This window comes from Coffea eugenioides, chromosome 7 (genome assembly GCF_003713205.1).
Source record: "Coffea eugenioides isolate CCC68of chromosome 7, Ceug_1.0, whole genome shotgun sequence".
NCBI lineage: Eukaryota > Viridiplantae > Streptophyta > Magnoliopsida > Gentianales > Rubiaceae > Coffea > Coffea eugenioides.
Window position 1 is genome coordinate 5,548,557 of NC_040041.1, and position 12,775 is coordinate 5,561,331.

Sequence of the window (12,775 nt, forward strand, 5' to 3'; positions counted from 1 at the left end):
CGAGTCGAGGTGGCAAGGGTTTGGTCGATATGATCAATGAACTAGGGGTCTGTCGCGCCCCACTTTTCGATCGTCGAATGTATGATGTGTGAAGTGTGGTGTGTGAACGTGTGCAAAGTAAAAGTAAAGGCCATGGGACTTTGGAAAGCGACGATTTGGCCAAAAAATAGTTTTAAAAAGGATTTTGAAATGAAAAGTTTGGAGTCGCCACTTGGTAATGGTTTAAGGTGTACCAAGTCACCCAAAAATGAGTTTTAAAGTCAAGTAGTAATAAACCCTTTTTAAAACGACTCCTAGTCTACGTAAACCAAAGAAAAAGGTTCGGGAGTCACGTTTGACAAAGGGGAAGGCAAGGATAGAATCCAAGGCACCCCTTTGACCTAGCCAAGGCTAGTTGCGTTGATTTAATCAAAGATTTTCTTGTTTTAACCAAAGAATTTATTACATTTGAGTGCCCTACATGAATGCAAACCCTAGACCTAGGGGAATTGGGGGAAATTTCCCTTCAAAGGTTGAGTGGTGCCAATCACATTAATTGTGAAGCCCAATATTAATCCTTTGAAGAAGTCACGAATAATGCAAGTGGGACGCAAATGAATGGAATGCATGCGTGCAACGTGAGGACATGATTTTGAAAAAGTAATAAAAGAAAATAAATATGTAAATGAAAGTGTGCGCGTGAGTGGGCAATGTACGATATGTGAAATGATAATATGAAGTGCATGTGTGCAAGTAATGATAAAAGTGTTCGTGTGCAAGTGAAGAAACTCAAGGGTGCACGTGTGCAAAAATGGGAGGAAAAGTGTTCATGTGCAAGTGAAAGGATAAAAAGGTGTACGTGTGCAAATGAGAGGAAAAGTGAAAGTGTAATGATGGAGTGGACTTTGAATGCATGAGCCTAGGGAATTCATGCATATTGGGACGGGGAGACCTAAATCGTGACTCAATTTGCCCTTTTATAGAGAGGATATAAGCGTGCTAAGGCTTTAGAAAAAGCCACACTCGTCTATATCCCATATTTAAGGGGACTCTCAAGCAAATGGACCCTACAACTATCATGACATGCAAAAATCCTAAAATGAAGGGAAAGGGGGTTCGAGGAGCATGCCAAGTGATAAAACTTAAGAAAAATGCATGATATGTGGTGAACAAGCAAATGATATGCTAACGAGGGGAAATCCCTAAGGGTCTAGCGTTGGACTAGCCCATTCTATGAATTCCGACTAGCATTGGACTAGCGGAAACGTACATTCATCCATTCCATTCATTCATGGCTATGAAAGCAAGTAGACATGCCAAAATACTCGTAAACACATAGCACATAGCATTTAGCATGCTTGACTAGATGCAAGAGCCTAATAAAGCAATTAAACATGTAGCAACAAAAACAAGCAAGGGGAAGGGGAAGTGGACCAGATGCTCTCCGAGCCCTATCTATTACAAGCCAAGAGGTGTACACATACCCCATAAAAGCATAAAGGGGAAGGGAAAATGGACCAGAGGCTCTCCGAGCCCTATCTTCAATAAAGGTAAAAGCCAGTAAATGCATGCAAGGAGGTAGGGAAAGCGGAGTAGGCATGCAATTTCACATAACACGTAGGAGCACATAGGGTCAAATGAAGTGCAAAATGAGGGATAGAGTGTACCTCCCTTGGAGCGACGCCCTAACGTAGTGAAATTACTAACTTACCCTCCAAAATAATAAAAAGGTCAAGGTACCACTTAAATTGTCAAATAAACGCATAAAATAACCATTGGACACAAAAATGGTAATTAATCACGAAAACAAAAATTAGATATGAAATAGACCATGCACATGCAAGCAAAGTTCAATCCCAAATGAAAGGTCTCAAAATCTAAAACAGAATGCTAAGTCGAATGATCTAAGGTGTAATCTGCCTCAATCAAATGCAAGAAAATCACGAAAGGAAAAAAAAATGGAAAATTATCTATTAAAGTTAAATAAAAAGATTAACTAAGCAAAATTAAAATGAAACGGAGCTAAAACTATAAAATCTTCCAAATTATCAAGCTTCTATGGTTTTATCCTAGAAATTTGTTAAACATTATCCAAAAATCACATAAAAATGTGCCAAAGCCAATTGCCATGTAAGAGGGAAACAATTGCAACACTAGTCACCCATTCGAGCTCAATCGAAACATTTAAGAATTTCAAAGGCCCCCAAAATAATAATAAAGCCGAACAATAATTGAAATGCAAACACTTTAGGACCTAATTGCCAGGAAATGGAATGTAAGGGATCAAGGCATCTCAAATAATCAACCTAAAACATGAAATTGACACATTGAGAACATTTAAACGATTAAACACCCCATGAATCATAAAATTTGAATCCAATTGAAAGAGAAAAGAAAGATTGAAAAATCATTTTTGATGAATTTCTTCCATAAAAAGCACATTGAAACCCAAGAGATTAGAGTGGACAAAAAGCCAATTGGAAATGAGAGTTCTAAACTAAAATGGTGGCTCAAGAGTAAAATCTATCAAAGTAATCGCTAAACTTCTCAAAAATGACATGGAAAAACGATTCGTTAGAATTAAACGAGAAAAATAGTCATGATCTTACCCAAACGAAAAAAAATCAAACTATGAGCTCCCAAAACCACTTGAATCTTCTTATTTCATTCTAAAAATTCACCAAAAATCTATTCATGAATCAAACAAAAACAGGCCAAGGAAAACTAGCATGGTAAAAGGACAAAATTGAAGAAGTTTCCCAATCTTATGGGCCTAGGTGAAACAAAAGAGACTTGAGGGACCAAAGTGTAATTTTCTTGAAATTTTCATGCATGCAAACGGCTGAAACAGCTTTCTTTACTTCTGAAATTTTCCTACTGCCAAATTGCAGCTCTACTCACGCAAATTCACACAACAAATGCAACAAGCTCACGGACTCATTAACTCAAAACCAATAAAAGGTTTCAAAATCGCTTAGTTAGCATAATTTGGACAAGACTCTTGATTTTAACTGTAAGTTACAAATGACCAAATTTCTGCAAACAACCAAGAAACAAACTTTGACAAACAAAAGTGCAGGCCTGCTGCAATTTCTGCAACTTTCGGTTATGATCAAATGTACTTTCATGTGTTCATCAAACAGGATTCTCTCATCCTAACACGGCCAGATTTTCAACCAAATAGTAAACCTATGATCTTATCAACGAAATCACAAAAACTCACACCCAAACAAACAAAAACATAGCAGGAAAAGACGCAAAAATCTGGACAAACTTCATGCAACAAAAAAAAGAAATGCTTTGGCAGCTTCGTTGGTTCATTTTTCAGCAGAATATTAGAACATTTTTCAAATGCTTTGAGGACTCAGACATGCCAACTCAAACCAGTTTCCCAATGCCCCCTTTCCACACCGGATTACTTAACAACAAAAGAAAAAGAAGAGGCCAAAGCCTGGTGAATGGTCACGGCAAAGGCAGACAGCAGAGTAGGTGCGGTAACCTGTACTCTGCTGCAATTTTCTATTGCTAGTGCAGCCCCAACTCACACGAATGAATGCATAAAATGCAATAGAAACACAAGGAAGGAACTAATAGCAAAGATGCAAACCACATACCAACACAAGCAAAACTTTAACTAACGAAAGAAAGAAGCAGGGTCCATCCATGCTGCTGCAAAAAGCCGAGGGCTTTGGATTCATTGCAGCAATTTCATCCGACTCTAGTATACTTATGCGAAAATGAAACTCTGATGAACCCCCACAGTAAACAAAATCCATTGTAATGGTTTCAGCCCATTTGTGGTCACATTACTCAAACAACATCATCCATTTCCCGAAGATTCAAACACGTCATTAATCAAGGAAGATGCAGAAAAAGGAAGAAACCTCACACGTTGCTTCTGAAAAATGAAAAACCCAAGAATTGCTTGATGCAGGAACTCTTTCGTTGATGAAGTCGCCTCTCCTTTCTTAGTTTCCTCTTGCTTGGTATCTTCTTCTCAGATCTTAGCCTTCCAGATTCTCCACCAGATGTCAACCAGCTTTGCTTTCATCGGTCGTTCTTCCCTCCTCTCGAGCGCTCTCTCTTTCTCTCCTGCTTTCTGTTAGCTGTCCACTCAAAACCTCTCTCCGTAGCTTTCTTCTTTTCCTACGCCATCCACCAGAATCTCTCTCTCGCTCCCCCCTTAATCTCTCCCTCTCTCTTGCTCACTCCAGATTTTTCAGCCCTCTCTCTTCTCCTTTCTCTCTTGTATTTTCCTTTTGCCGTTCACTCTGATGAAAAACCTCTCCCCCAGATTTTCAGCCGTTCCTTTCTCTCTCCCCCAAGAAACTCTCTCGGCTCTCTCTCAGATTTCAGCCACTACTCTAACCAGCTCTCTTTCCCTTTCTTTCTTGCTGCCCAGAAACATCCCCCAGCCGTCAAGTTTTTTTTTGTTTTCTTTCTTTTCCGCTGTTCTCTCCCCCGAAAAACTCCTCTTGCGGCTGATGTCTTCTCTTTCTATTTATCCTACCTCCCAAACCCCTAAACCCTTGCTTGTAAGGTGAGGATGAGGGGCAAGGACAGGCCCTCTCATCCAGCCCTCCAAAGGGTAAGCCTGGCCTTCCTTGCACGCTGCAAAAAATTGCAGCGTGCATGCTGCATTTTTTTTTTTTTTTTTTTTTTTTTTTTACTAATTAAACAGAAATTAATAACAATAAAAATGAAATAAATGATAATAACAAAGTTTATAATAACAGAAATTGATATTGAACAGCAAATTACAACTTCCATTTTTCATCCATTTTCTTTTTTTTTCTTTTCTTTCTTTTCTTTACTTAAATAAACATAACAATAAAAGAAATAACAATAAAATGCCATCAAAAACACAAATAATAATATATTTTCTTTCTCTTTGAAAAACAATTAAAATGTATCAAAAAGTAAATAATGCCTATTACACTAAAAACTTTTCCTTCAAATTTCAAACTTTTCACTTTTTTTCAAAATAGGCCAGTATGCATTAAACCATTTTTCCCATTTCTTTTCCCCCCTTTTTTGTTTATTTTCACTTTTCTCTTTTTTTTCTCTCTAAAATAAATCTACGCTAAAACTTATAAATTAAAGACTACAAAAACAACTAAAAACTAAAAAGGGAAATAAAATAAAATAAAACCTTAAAAAAAGCTAGACAAACGAAAATGAGCTAAAATGCAAAAACCGTCTAAACAAAAATCAACCGATTATCACTAAAACCACACATACAAAATTAATTCAAAAAATTGGTGTCTACAGTTTGCCCCTCTTTGTCTGAGTTTTGAAAAAACTTGAGACAAAGAAGTAGACACCAAATACTTACCTGTGTTATTCGGCTGCAAAAGATTCCAACAAACAGGAATTTTAATACGGGACTGACCCGAACATGAAAAATAAAACAGGACTGACCCGAACCAGAATTGAAAACGGGACTGATCCGAACAGGAATTTAAAACGGGACTGACCCGAACAGGAATTTTGAAATCGGGACTGACCCGAACAGGAATTTTGAAATTGGGATAGACCCACGGGATAGACCCGGACAAAAATGTAAAATTTGGGATAGACCCACGGGATAGACCCGGACAGAAATATAAAATTGGGATTGACTAGAGATAGGAAATTCAAATGGGATTGTATGAAGAAAACTGTATAAGACTTTATTTGAAAACGTATCCACAGATTTGCCCTAGTAATGAATTTGTCAGTGGGATTAAACCCGAACCTGCCATGATGATCGACCAGCGGGATAATACCCGATCCTGCCGAGGTTGGCGGGATGAAACCCGGTCCCAATTTGATAAAAAGCGGTCAGCGGGATTATACCCGGTCCTGCCGAGATTGGCGGGATGAAACCCGGTCCCGATTTGATAAAAAGCGGTCAGCGGGATTATACCCGGTCCTGCCGAGATTGGCGGGATGAAACCCGGTCCCAATTTGATAAAAAGCGGTCAGCGGGATTATACCCGGTCCTGCCGAGATTGGCGGGATGAAACCCGGTCCCAATTTGATAAAAAGCGGTCAGCGGGATTATACCCGGTCCTGCCGAGATTGGCGGGATGAAACCCGGTCCCAATTTGATAAAAAGCGGTCAGCGGGATTATACCCGGTCCTGCCGAGATTGGCGGGATGAAACCCGGTCCCAATTTGATAAAAGCGGTCAGCGGGATTAAACCCGGTCCTGCCGTGATAAGCTTGATTTGATTAATTGATTTTTCTTCTTCTTCTTTCTCTCTCTCTCTTTTTTCTTTCTCTGATTTTTCTGCTTGATTTTTCTTGATTTTTCCTGATTTTCTTTATTTTTGAAAAATTTCTAAAAAAATTTTGCCCCAATTTCAAATATTGTATCACCGATCTTCCGATCTGTTTTAGGGTATTATTGTTTTTCTCAAAATTTTGATTCAGTCCCTTTTCTTCAGCTCAAACCATGCATATTGAATTCTTGAATGACATCTCATAGCTCCAAATTTGCCCCGGTTTCGTTATTTGAAACGAACATGGACCTGCAAAAGAAATAAACAAATAATGCCACCGCCATCCGATCAATTCCTCCTTCAAGAAATGTGTAAACATGAGTACTTTGATGTTTTGCCCTTGATATTCCGAATCTCAACTTTGCTCTGCGATCTAATCAAATTCCATTGACTTCGCATGCTAATAAGGCCCTTAGTATCCAGGGATTTTCAATAAATCAGGGGGATTGAAATCTAATGAACCCAAAGAGATAAATAAAAGTATGAAACTCATGAAAGAATATTCTATTTACACAACAACATGATAAAAACTTCTGTAACATGAAAACAATCATTTATTTTGAAAGAAAATTTATTTTAAAGCAATGAATCTATGAATTTGACAATTTATGCTTGAGAAACCAAAGTGTTCCGACTTCGAATAAAAATGCCACGTTTGACCCTTTAGATATCATCCGCCTGGAGTTCAATGTCGGCAATAGGAAAAATCGCCATGCGAGGAGGAATCCCAAATGAACCGAATCACCAGCTTTCTAAACCCAACCTCACTTTTCCTCATGAAATTCTACCTTAGCGCCCTTTCAGGTTTTCACTAAGGCTACTTCCACTTTCTTTCTTTTCATTTTTTCTTTTTTCCTTTTTTTTCCTCTTTTTTTCTTTCTTTTTTTCCAAAAGCGCCCCTTTTTGAATTTCCACCTGATGAACAAATCTTGCCAATAGCCTTTATCAACTCAAAAAAATGTGTTTTAAGAAATAATGGCATCAGTGCGACAACCCTTCCCTTACAAAATAAGTGAAGGCGTACTGACCTCATTTGCCATGTGACTTAGAAAATTTCCTTAATAGAGGTGATGTCAAAGAACGGAAGCCAGGACTTTTTGGCTTTTGTAATGGGGTCTGGTGAGGTGCTTAGAAAAGTTAAGGCTTGAAAGCGGATTTTTCAAAGTGGTTTAAATGACCTGAGATCGCATTATTGCAAACCCCCTTTTTTAGGGTTAAACCAAATTCGCCCCAGTTATTCTCAATTTGAGGCTCTCTTTTTTTCTTTTTTGATTGATTTTTCCTTTGGCTTTTTGCCATTCCTTTGAAATTTTTGAAAATTTGCCCCAGTTTATGTTTGACCGAGGTTCTTTCTTTTCTGTCTTTTGCTTTCTGTTGTTTTAGCACTTTTCACCTCTTGGGTCTTTTCTTTCCTTTTTCAACTCAAACTTGCCCCAGTGTGGGGTTTGCGATTCTCAGGGGTTGCCAAACGAAATATTTTATTCTGAAGGCTCAAAAAGGATAACTAAGGATAAAATGTCTCAAAGGGAAAAGAAGAGGGCCTGACTTTTATTCCGTTCTTTGCATTAACCCTTGAAAGGAAACTTTCGTTTTTCAGATGAAGAATTTCTTACACATATCCGAATTGATCGGCTGAGGGAAAATTTGCCCACTCCACTTCACGTGAGAACTAGTACTCTGCCATGCGACACCTTCTTGATGGTAAAAGAACCTTGCTCATTCACGGTGAAACCTCTCCTTTTTCTTTTCTTTTCCTTTTCTCTTCTTTCTTTTTCTTTCTCATACCGACACAAATTACCTCAATGCTTTATTTCTTTGGGCCATTCTCTTTTGATAGCACTGACAATAGCAAATGGCATTCAGATGTTTCTTATCAAGTGACTATTGAAATCGTTATCCCATTTCAGCTTGAGTTTCTCTTTATACCATTTGTGTTCCTTTGAAACATTCACTGATGTCTTTTTGCTATTCCCCTCATTTTGAAATCAAACTTCGGAACAGTGATATCCAAAGAGTCAGAGGATTTTATTCTCGGCCATCTGAAAAGAATGGGTAAGTAATACAGTATATATGAAACTGTGTATTTTCAAAAGAATGACAAAACGTCATAAGGACAAAAAACACGCTATTTAATCCTAAAAATTTGCATTAAAAGGACGTTGGAGTTAAAACTATTTACAAAAATGAAAATGCAACATGAACAATGCAAAATGATTTCTCCCATAATTCATAATCAATGGCAATCCCCTAGATTTACCAAAATTCCCTTCAGAAGGGAATGTAACTTGCAATCCACTTTTAGATAACTTCCAAGCGCGAAAAGGCTTCTGGATTATTCCATTCTCCCTCACAGTGTACTTGATATATTTCTCAAAACTCTTCATCAGTGATAATAGTCTCTGCAGTATCTTTGTACGCAGGAAAAGGGTTTTTGCTAACACCTGGGCCTTGTTCTCCTCTCCCTCTCAAAATTATGTCTCCGGCCTCAATCATGTCTTGGATTTTATGTTTAAGAACCCAACAATTGGCAGTAGAATGTCCAGGAGCTCCAGAATGATAGGCACAAAAAGATTGGGGATCATAACTGGGGGGAACTCCTTTAGTATAAACTTTGGGAGGTATTGCACCAATTTTCCCCGCGGCCTCGAGCTGCTCATATAGTTGATCAAGGGGCCGACCTAGATTGGTAAAAGTTCTATATCGGGCCGGGTCTTGGGTGCCAGTGGCTTGATGATAGTTGTAGTTCGGGTTGACGGGTAAAGTGGATTTTGGATGATAAGGAGGGCGAGGTCTGGTTTGAAAGTTAGGTGGAAAAGTATGATATGGTGTAGTGGGTATATTTGGGTAATTTGGCCGAGGTCGAGGATGGTTAATAGTGGTATGATAAGCAGGTTGAAGGTATGGTCGGTGTGGATAATGAGGTGAATAGGTGGGAGATTGCTGGAATCTAGGTCGGAAAGCAGGGCCTCGGCTCGAGACAAACGAAGCTTCCTCTTCTCTCTTTTTGAACTGGGATTTCTTGTTATTGCTATCTTGACTTTGCATTGCTTCCACTTGTGACTTCAAAGCTAAAACATTAACAATTTTCCCTGCTTTTATAAACTCGTCATATTCTTCCAATTTATTGACAATCTCTGCAAAGGAACACCCAGTCATTCGAAAAATTTCCTCAAAATAGGGCGGGTCATGAGCTTTGATGAACGTGCGAATAATCTCATTTTCAGTCATGGGAGGCTCTATTTTGGCAGCCAATTTTCTCCATCTTTTTGCATACGTCTTGTGGTCCTCCGATGGCTTCCTTTTGGTTCCCTCAAGTGTGGACCTCGTTGGAGCAAGCTCGCAATTGTATTCATACTGCCTCATAAAAGCGGTTGACAAATCCATCCAAGATTTCATATCCTCAGGCTTCAAATTGGAGTACCAATCCAACGCGTCACCTTCTAGACTCTCGGGAAATAGGCGCACAGGTAGATTCTCATCATCTATCGGCTTCCCTAGCTTGTTTGCAAACATCCGAAGGTGTGTTTTGGGATTGCCATTTCCATCGTACTTGCTAAATTTGGGCGCTTTGAAACCCATCGGCAATTGCATATCCGGAAACAAGCATAGTTCGCTGTAGTCTAGACCTCCTTGCTTGCTCACACCTTGACTTTTCCTTATAAACTCCTCAAATCGATCTAATCTCTTTAGCAAGTTCTTGTCCATCGGTACAGATGACTCCCCAACTTCAACTTTTCCTTGAGCGGCGGTATTGAGGATGAATGGCTCAGCGGTGGGATAATAATGAGGTCCCTGTGATTCGAATGGCATGCTCATAGTAATTGGCGGATAATTTTGGGGAATTTGGACATGAGGAGGGTTAATTTGGATGTTGGGTGCATAAATAGGTGGTGGGCCATGAGTGGGATATGTAAAGGCTTCTTCAGGTGGATTCATAGCTTGTGAAGTAACAGAGATTTGAGCATAAGGTAAAAGTATTGGTTCAGATTGGGCCAGGGGTAAGGATTCATGTTGCTGCTCACCGCTAGCCCCTCCAGTGACCAATTGATCGATTACGCGCCGTTGGGTCATCATTTCAACGCTCAGCTCATTAAATCGGCTGAAAACTTCACTCAGCTGAGCTCCCAGATTCGCCAAGTCAAACGGTGATGTGGTTGCAGGCCTATCAGATGACTCTGGATGGGTACTCATGTTTACACTATCTCTTGAAGCTCGGCTACGTGATCGAGTGATAACGGGGCTTTTCGGGTAGCTATATTTAAATATTACCTGAAAATATGAGATGACTTGCTTTTAGATTTTAGCCCTCGCTTAGCTTTTTCCAAAAGAATAAAGAAAAAAGAAAAAGAAAAAAGAAAAAGACAAGAGTTAGTAAATATCCAAAAAATTCGGATGCATGTCCTATTGAGGGAGCCCTTTTTGTGCCAAGGGTAGGCCTAGAATGAAAATGCAGTCCTCCAGAGCATGCACTATACAATACCTGATGGATCTGATCAATTCATTGAGTGAAAAATAATTTGAAAATTTTGGCCAAATGAATGAAGTGTACATGATTTATTCAAAATCGGCCAAATCACCCTAAAAAAATGGTCAAATTGGTCAAATGAATCGACGATTTATTCAAAAATCGATCGGATGACCCTAGAAAGGGTAAATTGATCAAATGACTTGACGATTATTCAAAACCCGACCGGACGACCCTAAAAAGGGTAAATTGATCAAATGAATGAAATGAAGCTAATGATTTATTCAAAAATTGGCCAAATCACCCTAAAAGGGTAGATTGGTCAAATGAATTGATGATTTTTCAAAAATTGACCGAATGACCTTAAAAAGGGTAAATTGGTCAAATGAATTGATGATTTTAATGATTTATTCAAAAATGATTGAATTATCTACCTATTGGGTAGTTTTTAAAAAAAAAAAAAAAATTAATCTATGAGCCTTCTAAAATCACGATTTGGCCTCAATTTATCGTCTCAATAGTGAGGAATTATTTGTGAATTTCTTCAAATTAATGTCCTTTTACGCAAGGGAATTTTACCAATTTTTGATAAAATGGCCAAAAAGTGATTATTAGATGCTCATATTCCAAAGATCACTCTATGAAAATGATCGGATCCTACCTTACCTTGTGCCCTACCCCTTCGGATGGACAAAATGTAAACGTGCAGGTCTCGTTGGATTATACATCCGAGACATGGGGTGGTTTATTCCTAACACGGGATCCCCTAAATGGCATTCCCTTTCTAGGGTTTATGCGTGATGCCAGTTTATTAAAGCAATGTAAATATGCAACAAATATGGCCTAGAGGACAAAATAATGCAACGGGGGGAAAGGGTCTAAACATGAAATGTATTTACTGAAAGGTAAGTGCAAAGACTGAAATTTAGACGTGTGAGCTATCTAGTGGGTAAGTCACTAAAAGAGTGCCAAAAGGGCCTCTTATCGCTAAGGCATATGAATGCAAGCCAAGAAACAAAGAAATGGTTAGTGCAATTGATAGTACACATAACACATTGGGAGCAATTAAGAAAAGAAATACAATAAAGCGAGTAAAAGGGGTAGAACCCCTTCCCTCGTGCCTAATGTGCTTAAGAAAAGGTGAGGCCGACTCTACCCTAGGTTATTCAAATATGGATGCATGAGGTTTGGTTCACTAATGCCTAGACTCGATAAAGCTTCGGCTCCCAAGCCTTCAGACCTAAAGGCGAAGGGTCATCACTCCCAGGGCCTTTGATCGGTGGCTCGAGTGATCCCTTAGGTAGCGCTATGGGCGCAGAGCACACCAGCCGCCTACCCAAGGCGATCGATCCTAATCCTACAAGGCGGTGTGGGAAACACCCACGAAAAACAAAATAAAATGGGATAAAGCAAGTAAATATGCACGTATGAAGTGTTCCCCTATGTTGAGGGAAGGGGTTGAGAACCACGCGAGGCTCTAAAGGTGACACACCCCCTCCCAAGTGCAATGCAAGCGCGAGATAAATAAGTAAACATACATCCAAACATACATTCATGAGTCGAGGGATTGGTTTGAGACGCGAGTGATGCAAAATCCTAAAAGGGAAAAAAAAATGCAACCCTAAAACACCCAAATGTAATATATGAAAAGGTTAAAAGAAGGAAAAGGTTGATTAAATCAAATTTGCTCGGACTCTCGAATGTCCCCAGTGGAGTCGCCAACTGTCGCGCCCCACTTTTCGATCGTCGAATGTATGATGTGTGAAGTGTGGTGTGTGAACGTGTGCAAAGTAAAAGTAAAGGCCATGGGACTTTGGAAAGCGACGATTTGGCCAAAAAATAGTTTTAAAAAGGATTTTGAAATGAAAAGTTTGGAGTCGCCACTTGGTAATGGTTTAAGGTGTACCAAGTCACCCAAAAATGAGTTTTAAAGTCAAGTAGTAATAAACCCTTTTTAAAACGACTCCTAGTCTACGTAAACCAAAGAAAAAGGTTCGGGAGTCACGTTTGACAAAGGGGAAGGCAAGGATAGAATCCAAGGCACCCCTTTGACCTAGCCAAGGCT

At 39.2% G+C, this 12,775-nt stretch overlaps 1 protein-coding gene across 1 annotated transcript; it reads right to left on the reverse strand.

Annotated features, from left to right (window-relative positions):
• Positions 1-8,615: 8,615 nt before the first annotated feature.
• On the reverse strand, positions 8,616-10,436 carry LOC113776732. The gene has a single exon (XM_027321796.1). The coding sequence runs from the start codon at positions 10,434-10,436 to the stop codon at positions 8,616-8,618; it is 1,821 nt and encodes a 606-aa protein (XP_027177597.1).
• Between the last annotated feature and the right edge of the window lie 2,339 nt (positions 10,437-12,775).